The 13,813-nt window shown below is 51.4% G+C and overlaps 2 protein-coding genes across 4 annotated transcripts in view; one reads left to right on the top strand and one right to left on the bottom strand.

Moving 5' to 3' along the window:
* Positions 1–9,174, top strand: part of YTHDC2 (YTH N6-methyladenosine RNA binding protein C2) — a 55,668-nt gene extending 46,494 nt beyond the window's left edge. For all 3 annotated transcript variants that reach the window (XM_078617335.1, XM_078617337.1, XM_078617336.1), the window contains exon 31: positions 1,936–9,174. In XM_078617335.1, coding sequence (XP_078473461.1) covers positions 1,936–1,995 — 60 coding nt within the window. In that variant the 3' untranslated portion in view covers positions 1,996–9,174. The remainder of the gene's footprint in view (positions 1–1,935) is intronic.
* LOC144734900 (uncharacterized) lies at positions 8,997–13,803 on the bottom strand. The gene is made up of 2 exons (XM_078617341.1): positions 13,663–13,803; positions 8,997–11,917 (listed from the first exon to the last, which is right to left on the bottom strand). The coding sequence occupies exon 2, from the start codon at positions 11,905–11,907 to the stop codon at positions 11,578–11,580; it is 330 nt and encodes a 109-aa protein (XP_078473467.1). The 5' UTR covers positions 11,908–11,917; positions 13,663–13,803; the 3' UTR covers positions 8,997–11,577.
* Between the last annotated feature and the right edge of the window lie 10 nt (positions 13,804–13,813).

Below are 13,813 nucleotides of genomic sequence, written 5' to 3'. Positions count from 1 at the left end.
TAGCCAACCGTGCTAATCGGAGGTGCGGGGGAAGGACATTGCCGAGATACCTAAATAACAAAAGTAATTGAGCAGACGAATGTCGCCTTCACGTAACTCTCTCTCGACGCAGGAAATACAAAAAAATTATTCCGCAGAACAGTGGGTACATTCAGCAGCATCGATTCAAAACAAGGCCGGTTTCGACACGCAGTGTCTCATCACCGCATGCGTGTGGGAGCTTCTTCCGGCAGTGCATAATTTAGCGGCATTGATTCAAGACGGGCACAACTCTGGGCCGGTTTCGGCACGCAGTGTCTCGTCAGCAGAGTCAGGCTCTGCTTGAACGAATGCTGGTGAACTGCTGATCTTACGGGCAAGGGCCCCCTCTCTCATTACCTATTCGACCCTTCGACGAAGCTCCCTAGCTCGTGGGGCGAAACGTCGGGATGATCGAGCGCCGCACGGTACAGCCGGGGACGCGCGTCGGGGTATATGATCGCTCGTCCCTGCGGGGCGTCCCGTGAATGTTTATTTTATTTGTCACGGACGGCTTATGTTTCGCTGGTATTTTAAATTATTTTTTACTATCTTTTTTTCTTACGAAGCTGGGTAATTGAGCCAGGAAGTCTCATGAATCATTATAGTCTTTTAAACAGGCAGGGGAGAAAAGCAATCAGCCCGGATAATGCAAACCCTTTATAATGTCATAAAATCCGAGCGGCGGTGTAAGTTATCGCGATTGGCTCATTCAGCAGTTTTACTGGCACGCAGCACTTCCATTTAATAAAGTATTGATGCGCTAGAATGAAAGCAAAGGAATTATTTTTTTTATCTCGTGTAAGCTTTCTGTTAATAGCACCGCCCGCTCTCGTGTTGAACACAAACGGAACTGAAAGTTACACTAAATAAACAGAGACTTTTTGTCGTTCTCCCCACACACACACACACGTGTATAGTTTTACTCTATTAGCCTCCACTGCTTGCAGACACACATTCTTCCCCTTCTTGCATGTGGCTTTGTTGTATGGCAATGTACTCGTCCATTGGTGCGACTGGGTGGCGCAGTGGCGGTTAACATTTGTGCCTCGCAGCAGCTGGTCTGGGTTCGATTGCCAACTGGGGTGCGTTTTCGTGTTGAGCTTGTGTGTTCTCCTCCGCTTCTGCAGAGTGAGTGTGTGATTGTGAGCGTGTGATGATTGTGCGTGCGTTAGAGTGTGAGTGAAAGTGTGTACGTATTCCACTTTGGATGGGTGCAAGGGTGTGTGTGTGTGAGTGAGAGTGTGAAAGAAGTTGTGTGTGCAAGTGGGGAGCTGTGGCACAGCGGTTAAAGCGCCGCGCTACTAACCCGGCAGCCCGAGTCTGATTCCTGCTCAAGGCGAACACCAGTGATGATTACTGAACCAGTCGTGGTGCCTCCGCTAGGTGGGCTCTGCCTTAAATGAGTACCTGGTGCGGTGTGTAAACATTGCTACTGGGGAGACAAAGGTGACCGGGTGTGGTGTTGGCCACCCACCTCTTCGTGTGCCGTGCCGGCCTTCATAGGTGCTCGCTAACAGCACTTGCCCCAACAGTCTGTTGAGGCTATACGGGGGATGTGTGTCTTTGTGTGCAGGTGTATGTTCTCACCCTGTTCTGCATGGGTTTCCTGCTGGTTCTCTGGTTTTTTTCCCATAGCTAAACGAAAACGTACACAATGTAACTGGATTTGGCCAAAACATCCCAATGCTATCTAAAAGAAAATACTCGCAAATTACTCATTTGGGATCGTACACAGCAGCAACATCGCTCCCTGCCAGCGAAAACGTGGGAAAGGAACCCTCCTGAAAAAGAGCTTTCATGGAAAAACAAACATCATAATAAGTAACCTCGTATGTTCGCACCATACGTAGCCAACCGTGCTAATCGGATGTGAGGAGCTTTTGTTGACTGTTTTATTTGTTTTTTTGTTTCCAGCGAGACTTGGAACAGCAGGCCGCTGCAAGTCAGTCCCCTCTGCAGATGCCGAGGTACTAACCAGCAGCCTTGCCAAGCGGACTCACCGCGTGCCGTGTGTCCGTGGGCGAGTCCTCTGGTACGGGGAGCAGCGGTGCAGCGGTTGCACTATGAACCCGGCGGCCCGAGTTCGATTCCTGCTCATGACCAACAGCAAGTGATGATTTACCTGGACCAGTCGTGGGCCCTCCCCTGAGTCGATTCAGCCTCAAAGGAGTTCCTGGTGCCGTGTGTAAAAATTGCCGCGAGGGAGACAAAGGCGGCCGTGCGTGGTGCTGGCCACCCACCCCCTCGTGTGCCATGCCGACCTTCATAGCTGTGCGCTTACAGCACTTGCCCCAACAGTCTGTTAATGGCTATATGGGGGATCTTTGTCTTTTATTACTTGAGTCCTCTGGTGTTTTAAATTTTCCGGGCATTTAATACAAAACAAACAACACCAGTGTTGGTATTGTCTCAATCAAGAAGGCGTGTGTCACCTCGTCTCAGCTGTGAAGTACGAACCACGTCGTGTACGCCCGTGTACGCCCGTGGGCATGCGTGCCTGTGCATGCGTGCGCATGCGTGCGTGTGCATGCGTGCGTGTGCGTGCATGCGTGCGTGTCTTCCTCACCACCCCTCACAACAACGAGCGGAGCGTCGGGCTGCTGAAACGCAGCGAGTTGCCACAGGCGGTGTTGCTTCTGCCAGTCATCGCGGTCGGTCAAACCCACTGCACTCGAATTCTGTCCCGTGACCTGCCTGCAAGCCCGACACGTGGCCTCGAAGTGCACCCGGCCTGGCGCAAGCGCCGTGGTGACGTCGCCGCCACTTGCTGGGGAACGGCGGCTGTTGCTGTTTGCCGTCTTTCCCCGTCTGAACGTTTGCCCGAGCGCAGCAGAGGGACGTCCTGCGGTGACACCTCACGCTGGCGTAATCGTTCGCGTCTTGAGTGGAGAAAGCGAGTAACACAATGACCAAGCGGATAGTACGCCTCATTCACATATCTGCCCGTCCATGTACAACATTTTAGTAAGTTTATATTCACTCCCATGAGGCTGTGCAGCTGATGAGAAGGCAGTACAGCAAAGTGCCGACTAATATCATCTGTCCCTTCCGTAGGGGGTAGAATGATGCTCACTTGCACGTGTGGGCTTACCCCGGGTGCTCTGGTTTCCTCGCGTATATATACTCTTTAACTGGTTGACAAACACCTTAATATATAGTGCATCGCAGAGCTTGGACAATTGTTGGTTATCGCCGTCCCAGCACCTGGCTGCTGCCTTCCCGCTTCTCTGTGGCTACTCAGCGATTTCGAGAGATGGAATTTGCATGAATGGTGATGCTATTATATCTGAAACTAAACATTAAAAGGTGTAAAAAAAACTACATTTTACGCGGAGGGACAGATCCGTGACAGAGGCTCATTGTTGTCTGCTTAGTTGTTGGGTTATATCCCACGGTAGTGCGGCTATAAGCGTCCGAAACGAGGGGTCCCTTCAGAGAGGTCACCGATTCGTTGTGGCCGGCGATCGCGTGGCTTCCAGAAGCCGTCCTGCAAATCTTCAGCCGCAAATGTAATCACTGTCATCGTCACATTGGCTTTTAAAGTCCTCAGGATCTTCAAAAGTGAAATCCTTGAATGAACGTAACACGTAGTAAGTGGTACGTTTTCGCAGCCAATGTTACGATTTAGTTTTTGTTGGGTTAGGCCGCGTAATGATCCGGCCAAATTTGTCGTAAGACCCTCCACCACCCGACACAGCCAAACAAATAAAATGGTCACATTTACAAGCGTTCAACAACGCACGCTGATTGTTATTGTCTAAGCCCACTCACCGCTGACGTTGAAGAGCAAACTCTCACAGTCAAGGTTAGTCATTTAGACGTCTGACGTTTTACTTGAAACTAGACCAAGCGTGTTTCGGGGGGCATTGCGTCCTAGTTTGTAGGCCGGTGTCGCATCGCCGGCCGGCGGGTGCCGCTCGCCCCGTCGGCCCTCCCACGCTCGCCCAAGAAGTGGTCCCAGATTGTTCATTCTGGCGGGGAGCGCCGTCGTCGATTGACGCCGTCTCCCGCTGTCGTAACGTCAAGGCCGTGGCGCCGGCTTGTTTGTTGTTTACTGCGCCACGCATTGTTGTTATTTCGTGGCGTGTAAAGGAGCCGCAGCGGTGAACTGAGTGGGAAACCTCGTTTCGTTTTTTTAAATTCCCGCGGTCGAAATGCCGCGGCGTTATTCAACGCGGCGTTGGTTGCGCGCTCATTCGGCGCCGCCGTGATGTCGATGCTGCTTCTTGCGAGACCTCAATCGTATTGAGCTGCCTCGGTTTAATTATTGAGGGGGGGGGGGTCTGTAAATGTTTATTTTATTGTCCCCCACGCGATTTACAATCTGAGTTGGCTCGGACTCCCGTTCAGTTCTCTTGTTCGGCCCAACTTGTGTTGTCCACGTCGTGCGTGCGCATCGTTAGCAACCGGAGGCAGCAACATTGGCGGTCCTTGCAGACATGTACGTGTGTTTCGTCACTTCCATTCTTGCCGATCCACTGCCAGATGAGGGCTTCCCTACACCAAGCCACTGTCATCACCACCATCGGGACATTGGATTGGTAAATCATCATTTTCATCATCATAAGCACGATTTTACAAAGGCGTACCCACGTCGGATGGAGAGACAAACCTTCGCGGGTCAACACGCGGCATTGAACGGGCGCAGTGTCACCCGCCCTCCTGTAAATCCGCTGCCGGATGAGTCGTCTGCCCACGCTGTGCGCGGCGCGTGGGGGTTTTCTCACCATGCTCATTCGCCATGCGCGTTGGTGCGGGTCGGCCAAGGTTGGGGAGGGGACGCGACGACATAGACAGGTGCACCGCAGCTATGGATCTTCTCCACCGTCCTCTGCTGCCCACCACACTGCTCCGCAGCAGCGGCAGCCTGGAGCCGACTGCGCCTCTATTATGCATTGGGGTCGTCCACTATCCAGGCTCGCCCCCTAGCTTAGTCCCAGTGGCGGGGAGAGGGGCGCGTCGTTCCGGACGAACCACTTCTCGACGTTTCTGTACTCTGCGCTAATTGCCGCTCGGAGTAAGATGCGAGAGACACGCGAGAAACTGAACCGTACGATCCTGGACTGTGCGTTTGACCGCCCTTTTAAAGTTCCGTTATTGTATTTTAAAAATTATTCTGTTCACGCGATCCCCGCATCCGCTGAGGGGCGACCGTCATGCGCGGGGAATACGGCACGCGGCCACGTGACTTTTACCCGGCCGCCCTTGGAACGGCACGCAAAATTACATTTGACCGTCGCTGCGATCGTCTTGGCCGCACCCCGATCGAAACTAAGAAGGTGAAGGTATCTATCTTTAAGATAACCTGGAAAACGAGAACTTTAGATCAAAGCCAGTCCACTCCCGTCGCTGCAAGGGCCTTGTTATACTCTTTGGTTAACACACACATAAGTGCGCGTTGTTGTTTGCGTTATTGGATAAACGCCGGTGCGTGCGTGCGCAGTTGCCCACCAGCCGTATTCGCCGTGCCCCGCCCTCTACGATCACAATGGAGACGTGAATCCCGAAAGGCATCGTGACCTCCCCATCGTTTTGACGGCCGTTGTTCTGATTGCAATGGGAGAGAGGGACGTGGCCGTACCCTGAGGCGTGTCCACTGTTGGTGTTTTAGGTCTCCGTCAGAAAGCTGCTTTTGGAAATGCGTTGCGTTTGAATCACAGCGCTCAAAGTTTGGCGGCTCAGTCGTCAATTTGGCGTTTTTTTTCTTTTATCCGCATGAAAACTGTTGTGGTTGTGTGATGAGAAGTTTGACAAAATTAAAAATTTCCAGTCAAGGTTGTATCGCTGTCATAAAGTTTCCAATAATCTCTCAAGAGTCCAACGTTTTTTGATGGAGTTCAATTTTTTTTTTCGAACGTCTCACTTTGCTAAATTCACGACGTAAAAGGTGCAGCCACTGCTGGCAGAAGGGGCCTCTACTAGAGGGAGCTCGGCAGCCCCTCTAGAAGAGGTCACGCTGGCCTACTCCTCCACTCTGACCTGATGTAGCAGTGGGAGTACCCACACTTTGCCCCACCACCACACGTGACCTGCCGATCGACTGCGCTTTCAACCTTCATCCTGTTTAAAATTGTTATCTTTGTGAAAATTGTTGAAAACAAAGTTCTCCTTAAGAAAATGTACATTTTAACTTTCGTTTACGTTTCCTCAAGTGTTTTGCCATTGCCGAAGTGGTTTGCTCTTCTCTCCCGCGAGCACTTTAATGAATGACGCTGTTGGCGAAGGCGCACGAACAGAAAAACAACAATCTCCGCGTCTCCCCGGGACGACTCAACACGAAATGAAACGCGATAAGCAGGCGAACCTCCTACCACCTCGCCGTAGAAGGGCCATTACAGAAGGGCTATTTCCTGCAACGTCACCCCATTTCATTGTCTTTTATGCGCCACTCCCAGCATAGTATCACAAATAAAATGTGTTCCTTGTTTAATGGGCCGAGTCGGGGTTCTTCAACTTCATTTTCTGCCCGGCCACTTAATAAAATTAACAACGTAATGATGATTTACAGTGCTGTGTCAATTGCATCTTTCCGTGGCCACTTAGGTGATCAATAACAGCAATTGTTCGGTCTGATTTCATCTCTCTCATCTGTAGCTCATGCCCAGAGCTCTCCGACAGCTGCCTCCCGTTCTTGAGCCTCTTGTCAAGTCACTAATCTTTATTCTCCAATTCTCATCTCGCTCATTTTTTTCCCCCTTTCATCTCGGCGACGTGATCCGGCAGTGGCGCGTTCGCCACTCACTGCAAGAGGGGTATGCGGTTCGACTCCACCAGGCCACCCCGGTTAATACTGCGGTGTGTGTATTAAACCTAATGCCGTCTGTTCTATAAACCCGCGGGTTTTAATTACGTGAATTGGATTATACAATGCGATGAATGTATTGGGGAACACTTTTTGACGACGCGGATGCGAAGTGTGATGTAACGCGATCGAGTGAACGGTACGACGCCGCGCGAGGAGGAGTACACGGCGGTTACGGCTGCCTCGTAGCATCGCACTTGATGCTCCGAGAATCTCGATGCTACCCACGCGCCTCGGTCTTTGTGTGGCCTGCGTACGCATCTCACGTGTTATCGCGCACTGCGCTTGACCCCTATATTATATTTTGTTGTATTATAAGGCGATTTTGCCATCACGCGGTGTTCTTCGGGAGCGCAACTACCACCGCTTTATCGGAGGACAGACTGTCGGCTACACCACAATCCGTCGTAGGCGTCCAAATTTAAAAAATGTACACCGCAAATAGCGCATTGGAACGACACCGCTCCCCGCTGTGAAACTACTTGCAGACTGCGTCCGCGAAACAGCAGCACCTTCATGATAGCCAGGCGCTGTAAGAATGATAGCGCCGATACAGATGTACTCATTAAATTACTCCCTCTTGCTTAGCCTTAATCTCACTCGTCTTTATCGCTTGCCTCTAGGTCTCTCACCCATCTTGTTTCGCTTTCATCGTTATCTCATGTCTACAACAGCTCTCTCTCTCATCCGTGTCTCTTGTTTAGCTCTTTGAGCTCACTAATCTGGACCACTTTCACATTATCTCGGGGTGCCATAGCCAGGCAGGTCACTCCAAGAGCCTTCAGCCACAGATGTGGCCCATGGGCCTCCAGTTGAAGAGCCTTGTGCTCACATATCACAGATGTCTCTGCCTCTTGACACCACACTTTTTCCGATGTGGCCTGTTAAAATGTTTCGTTGAATAAGACGTTGTAAAGAAACCAATCCGCGTCGGCATCTTTGTGATCTTGGTTTTTGACAGACGGTACAGAAGGCAGAAGTCACCGTAAAAAAATTAACTTGTTACCAACAGCCCAAAGTCAAGAGTTCTCGAGTACCAGCATGCAATGCGTGTCTACGAGGATTGTTGAACTTTCGCTTGTTAGAACCGGTCACCATTTTGAGAATCGTTTACCAGTTCGTGAATTCGGGAACCGACCGGCGTCCGTTTCCAGATTGAGCGGTGGAAAACGAACACGCGCCGATTGGCACGCGCGTGCACAGACATGCGAACTGCACGGCGGCCTCGGTCACCGCCGTGGGCAACGTGTGCCCTGGAGATGGGGTAACATCGCAACATTCTGGATTGCAAGTCCAGTGAGCTGCCAACCATTACGCTCCCCTTCATTCCTCGGTTCAGAGATTGATTCGCTACGTTTGTTGCTGAACGTTTCGATCAGTAATTCGGTTCGTTTCGCGTGGTTACTGGTTGTTGCGGGAAAAAACGATTTAAACAACCCAAGAAACTATTAACTATGCTGATACTGCATTGTGCGTACGTGTGTATGTTGAACTTCTTTTGCACCGTACGTAGCCGACCGTGCTAATCAGGAGCAGCGGTGCGCAAGCAACCAATAGCGCATATATATACTCAACAAGCATATATACTCAACAAAAACAAACCCAACAAGTTCCGCCAGCAACACTGCGGCCCTAAAGCTAAACTGTGTGCAACAGGCGACGTTGTCGGGCGAAACGGCTCGTCTTCCCACGGAGGTTCCGTCTCTCTCCTCGTCGTACGGCTGCCGATGTCGACGCAGAGCAACAAACGACAATTTCACAATTCAGGTGGTCTAGCCAGATAGCCGCGTCGTCAGGAGCAGCGAGGGAGTGTATCATCGTCGCCGCGACGGACTCCTTCGTGTCTGTGGAGGGGTTCGGAGAGGCAGAGTGGATCAGCGGCGCTGAACAATAGTGCGGCGCTATCATTCAGTGCCGCCTCGACTCCACTCTGCCGCTCGTTGTCTGTATGCCGTGCAGACGGGGCCACATTGCCCAAACGTCGCCCGTTGTATAGCAGTGCTGTTGACCAATGTGTTCAGTTTTCTCGTCGACGACAAGCTACTTTGCCCCCCTTTGTTGATAGCATCTACCGTTAAGCATTCCCTAATAAGAAAGCGCTTCTCACGATGTTAAACGGAGCACTTTACGGTGCAGCCACGGACCAGTTTGATTGGGTGCTCATTAAGACAGCTTGTCCGTTTGGAAAACCGCAAGCGTTGCACCTTTATTGAAGCGTGTTTAGAATGTTAACACCTCGGCACCGTTTCCGAGTTAAAAAGAGAATGAGGTTTCGTGATATGAAGGCACGTGCTGCTGCTGTTCCTTGTGACAAAGCGTGTAAATAAAACAGCGAGTTTCATGCAGTTTCACTCGACTCGAATTTCATTCGTACCGTCATTTTAAGCTCTTCCTTTCCTTTCATCTCTTTATTCCACATACTGCGCTCTGTTATTGAGTTGAACAGCGACATCGTCTCCGCTTACAGACATCCCATTGTCATGTAAAAACTCCCAGTGTGACATTAAAGCCCCTTAAATACAATATTTAGACAGCATGTTGGGCATGACGCAAAGGGCAAAACTAACTCTACCTGGGGCTAACTTATGATATCAAATTTCGGTTGCCTCGGATTCACATGACAAACTGTTTAAAAAGACACATTTTGCTCTCATATGAATGCAGATAATCAAACTGATTTCGCAGTCTTTTTATGCCAATCTTATTTTACGCACTAGTCATACCCTGTACTGTATTACCATTCCTTTCTTGACTAAAGGTGTCCCCTTTGCAAGACATTTAATATCATCCCACACGTCTCTCCCCTGGCTACGAAGGCTAACGCTGCCAAACTACCCGTTGTCACGTTCTGGCCCTGTGCCCCTACTGGACACATCTGTGAAAACGAACTTATAGCTCATCGGATTCCTCCTCCAGCGTAAATAAATATTTCGATTCTGATAGCCACCTACATAGAGGGAATAATGGTTCGTCCATTAAAACAATCGAGGCGCGTGGCTTGAGTCGTGCGCGTGGAAACCGTTTAAGATTCGCGAAGGCGCGTGCATTGTATACTGTGGATTCTACATGCACAAGGACGAGACATCATTGATTTGTGAACGGAATTGTGAACCATAATTGTGGGCAATGCAGCATTGCGTCGTGAATTTAGGGGGGACACTTTGTCCATCCTACTTACAAAGCAAAACTCGCTAATCACCTACCCACCTACCTACATATATATATCAACTTGCCTATCCATACATGTATCCATTTCCCTCCACACCTATCCACTGACCCCACTACCAAGCTGCACACTTTGTATTGCAGGCCTTCAGGCGTTTACTCAGCAAATGTGATCGTACATCAACACCCACACACCTATATACACCAACAAAGGCAAAGATCCCCCATATAGGCTCAACCGACTGTTGGGGCCAGTGCTGTTTGCGAGCACCTATGAAGGCCGGCACGGCACACGAGGGGGTGGGTGGCCAACACCACGCCCGGCCACCTTTGTTTCCCCAGTGGTGATGTTTACACACCGCACCAGGTACTAATTTGAGGCTGAGTCAACCTAGGGGAGGCCTAGGAACAGTTCAGATAATGGTCACTAGTGTTGGCTATGAGCGGGAAGCAAATTCGGGTCGCCAGGTTCATAGCGCAGCGCGCTAACCACTACACGACCACTCACCAACCCACATACCTACACACCCACTCACCTATCAACCTACCTACACACTAACCCACATTCTTACACACCCACCAAGCTAAAAACCTACCCACCTACCTACACCACAACCCCTATACACTCCCAGTTTCCTATCTACCTACTAACCTATCTACCTACCAACCGTCCTACAAACCCAAACAAAAAGCCTACCCATATACCTACGCACTAACCTATATGCTTATCAGAACTACGTACATATCCACCCACCTACACAAAGAAAATTATCCTCCTAACCCTAACCCCGTAGAGCAGGGGTGGGGAAAGTGCGGCCCACGGGCCGTACGAGGCCCACAAAATAATTTGGTGTGGCCCTGCCAAGGCAACCGCAGGCGGGACTCGAAATTCAATAATCTAGGAGCAAACCTGGAAAAGCAGTTGCGAGTAGCAACATCATCAATACCAGCTAACATCACACGCCTCACTAAAGAGAAGCAGTTCCAGCCATCGCATTAGGGGTGAGTTGTTTGACCAAATATAACGGGCTAATTTTTAAGTTGATAATTTTGTATGGCCCACGAATGATGTAAATATCCAAATGGTCCTTGGCAGAAAAAAGGTTCCCCAACCCCTGCCGTAGAGCATTTACCAAACGGTTGGAGCAAGACTTCTTAGCGAGCACCTAACTACACACCCACTCCCCCCACACACCCAGTCACCAACCCACCTACACACCCACTCCCCCCACACACCCAGTCACCAACCCACCTACACACCCAGTCAACAACCCACCTACACGTCCACCCACGCGTCCACCCACCTGACTACCACATTTAACTCGGGGAGGAAGGTCCCAAAATGTCAGGATTTTAAAATAGGGCCCTGCTTCAATAAAAAAAAACATTCAATGTATTTGCTCTGGGGGGGGGAAAGTGGTGGGGGGGGGGTTGGCGGTGGAGGGGAAGAGTGGTGGTGGTGGGGGGGGCGGTGGAGGGGGGAAGGGTGGCGGGGGCATCTCCCTTGCACCTGCCACAGCCAACACCACCAAGGCCCCATCCCCCCGTACATCCGTGCCAGCAGGGGCCCATTGGGGCCCCGTGCGCCATCACGGCCGACAGTCGTCCCACTCGTGGGAGGGCCCCGAGGCCTGCGCGTCTCCGTCCTCCTCCCCGTCCCGAGCGGCGCTCGTGCGAGCCTCGCCGCGGTTCAGGCGGCCCAGGAAGGACTCGAGCAGGCGCTTGTTGAGGTGGTCGGTCAGCGTGCGCTCCTCGGCCGGCCCGTCGTCACCGCCAGGCACCGCCCCGGTGCCGGCCGGAGACGCGGGGTCGGCGGCCAGGCCGTTGGGGTGTCCGTCGACGGGGCCGTCGTCGCCGCCGCTGGTCCCGTTGGCATCCGCCGCCGAGTCTGACCTCGTCTGTCCGTCCGCCTTCATCATCGCTCGCCGTCTGCAAAGGCAGAGAAAGATCGTAAGCAAACTAAATATCCGACAAACTATTTTAAAAACTTTTTATTTCACCAGGTAAGGCCCACTGAGCTCTACAGCAGTTTTTTGAGAGAAAAAATGAAAGCTCAAGGAAATGTCTTATCACGTGGAAATGTATAGCAGCGTGATGTTGATTATAAATGGGGAGGGAAAAGCCAGAGGACCCAGAGAAAAATACACGAGACCAGGGGAGAGAGACATGCACACTCCAAATATACAAGCGTCAGGGTTGTAATTGATGATGTGATAGCCACATTGTTCTGAAAACAGCTCTATAGCTCAATGGGGCCTTACCTGGTAAAATAAAATAAAATCAGTCAACAGTCGTAAGTCTCTGGGTCACGTGGACTTAAACGATCGAAGCAGCCCCCTTCTTGTCCATCCACTGCTGGATGTGCGCGAGTTCGTGGGGGTTATTTGACCATACTTCACCACGCTGATCGGTGCGGGTTGGTGAAAGTGGGGGTGCATAGACGCGGTAGCATAGTACAGTACAAGGCAATTGCATTTGCTGCACGGCACTGTTGACGACAACGTCAAGTCTCCGCTGCAGCCTGTAACACCTGGTATGGACGGTCGCCCTTCCAGGCACTAGCCAGGCTGAACCCCTGCTTGGCTACCTCACCTGGAATACAGCTCGTGGGTTCAATCCCGACCGTGACGCCTGCTGCTGTATATTTGGAGTTTGCGTCTCTCTCTCATCATCATCACGGTGGCTAGGAGATGTTAACTACCTCGCCTGGTATACAGGAGGTCGTGGGTTCGATCCCAACCCTGACGCCTGCTGCTGTATATTTGGAGTTTGTGCGTCTCTCTCTCTCCCCGTGGTCGCGTGGATTTTTCTCCGGGTCCTCGGGTTTTTCCCTTCCACGTTTAGAAACACGGGTTTAGAGTATTTGTCTGTGAAAATTCCAACATGATAATGAGAAGCCCACTTCGTTGAAATATCATTTGTGGCCACGTCGCTTCTGAAAATACAGCTCAGTGGGGTCTTACCTGGTCAAATAAAAACGAGTTTATACTTTTGGGTTTAGGGATTTCGTCAGATGGCTTAGGGGAACATTCGACGGTACGTCAGTAGGTTTTTATTTTATGGGCTTAAGAGATCCCCACGGTAAAATGTAAAAAGTTTAGTTAATCTTGAAGGGATCGGGCGCATTGATGTGGCCATCATAGACAGGCCCCTGACGCCAACAGTTCTAACAATGTTTAACACGACCAATGTAATCCATAATGTAGCTGTGTGTTTGTGTGAGAGAGCGTAAATATACAAACGTGTCGTTAAACCCGCCACCACCCGACACAGCCAATTAGTGAGGTTTGTCACGTAAACAGAAAGTGCCACTTCGTGACTAGTACAGCACCACCGGGTGTGTTGGGACAGCAAAGCCACATCTACAACTGGAGTCTGACGTTTCGCCAGCAATTACGACCGGCATCATCAGGCGGACAGCAGCCAGATTTGTGGAGAGAAAACAAAAATCCTCCTCCCGCTTCGTTCGCCAGCGAGGGGCGCGGGTATCGTCAGTGGCAATCAGCGAACGATAATCAGTCGATCATTAAGAGTCGATCATTAAGAGTCGGTGGTGAGAGCGGGGGGGGGGCGCCCTTGACGATTGTCGTAGTCCCCGGGCAGTGGCAGGGGGCGACACGGGGAGGGGGTGCTCCCAAACCGTCGAACGCCAAACGTTGGACGCTGCCGCTTACCGCCCGCTCGACCGACGGCAGCCTGTGTGCGGGGAGTGCGGCGGCCGAAGACGACAACTCGGAGGCCGCGAGACGCCGAGAGCGCCACTCCGAGGCGCTTCGTGTCCGAGCGAGCGGCTTGGGGGGGGGGGGTCGTGAAGCCGCGAGCGGC

Source organism: Lampetra planeri, chromosome 53, assembly GCF_965212315.1.
Source record: "Lampetra planeri chromosome 53, kcLamPlan1.2.h2, whole genome shotgun sequence".
Taxonomy (NCBI): Eukaryota; Metazoa; Chordata; class Hyperoartia; order Petromyzontiformes; family Petromyzontidae; genus Lampetra; species Lampetra planeri.
This window is presented reverse-complemented; position numbering and strand designations above follow the sequence as displayed.

Coding starts and splice junctions, on each gene's coding strand:
- LOC144734900 (XM_078617341.1), bottom strand. CDS start 11,907: ATGATGAAGGCGGACGGACAGACGAGGTCAGACTCGGCGGCGGATGCC.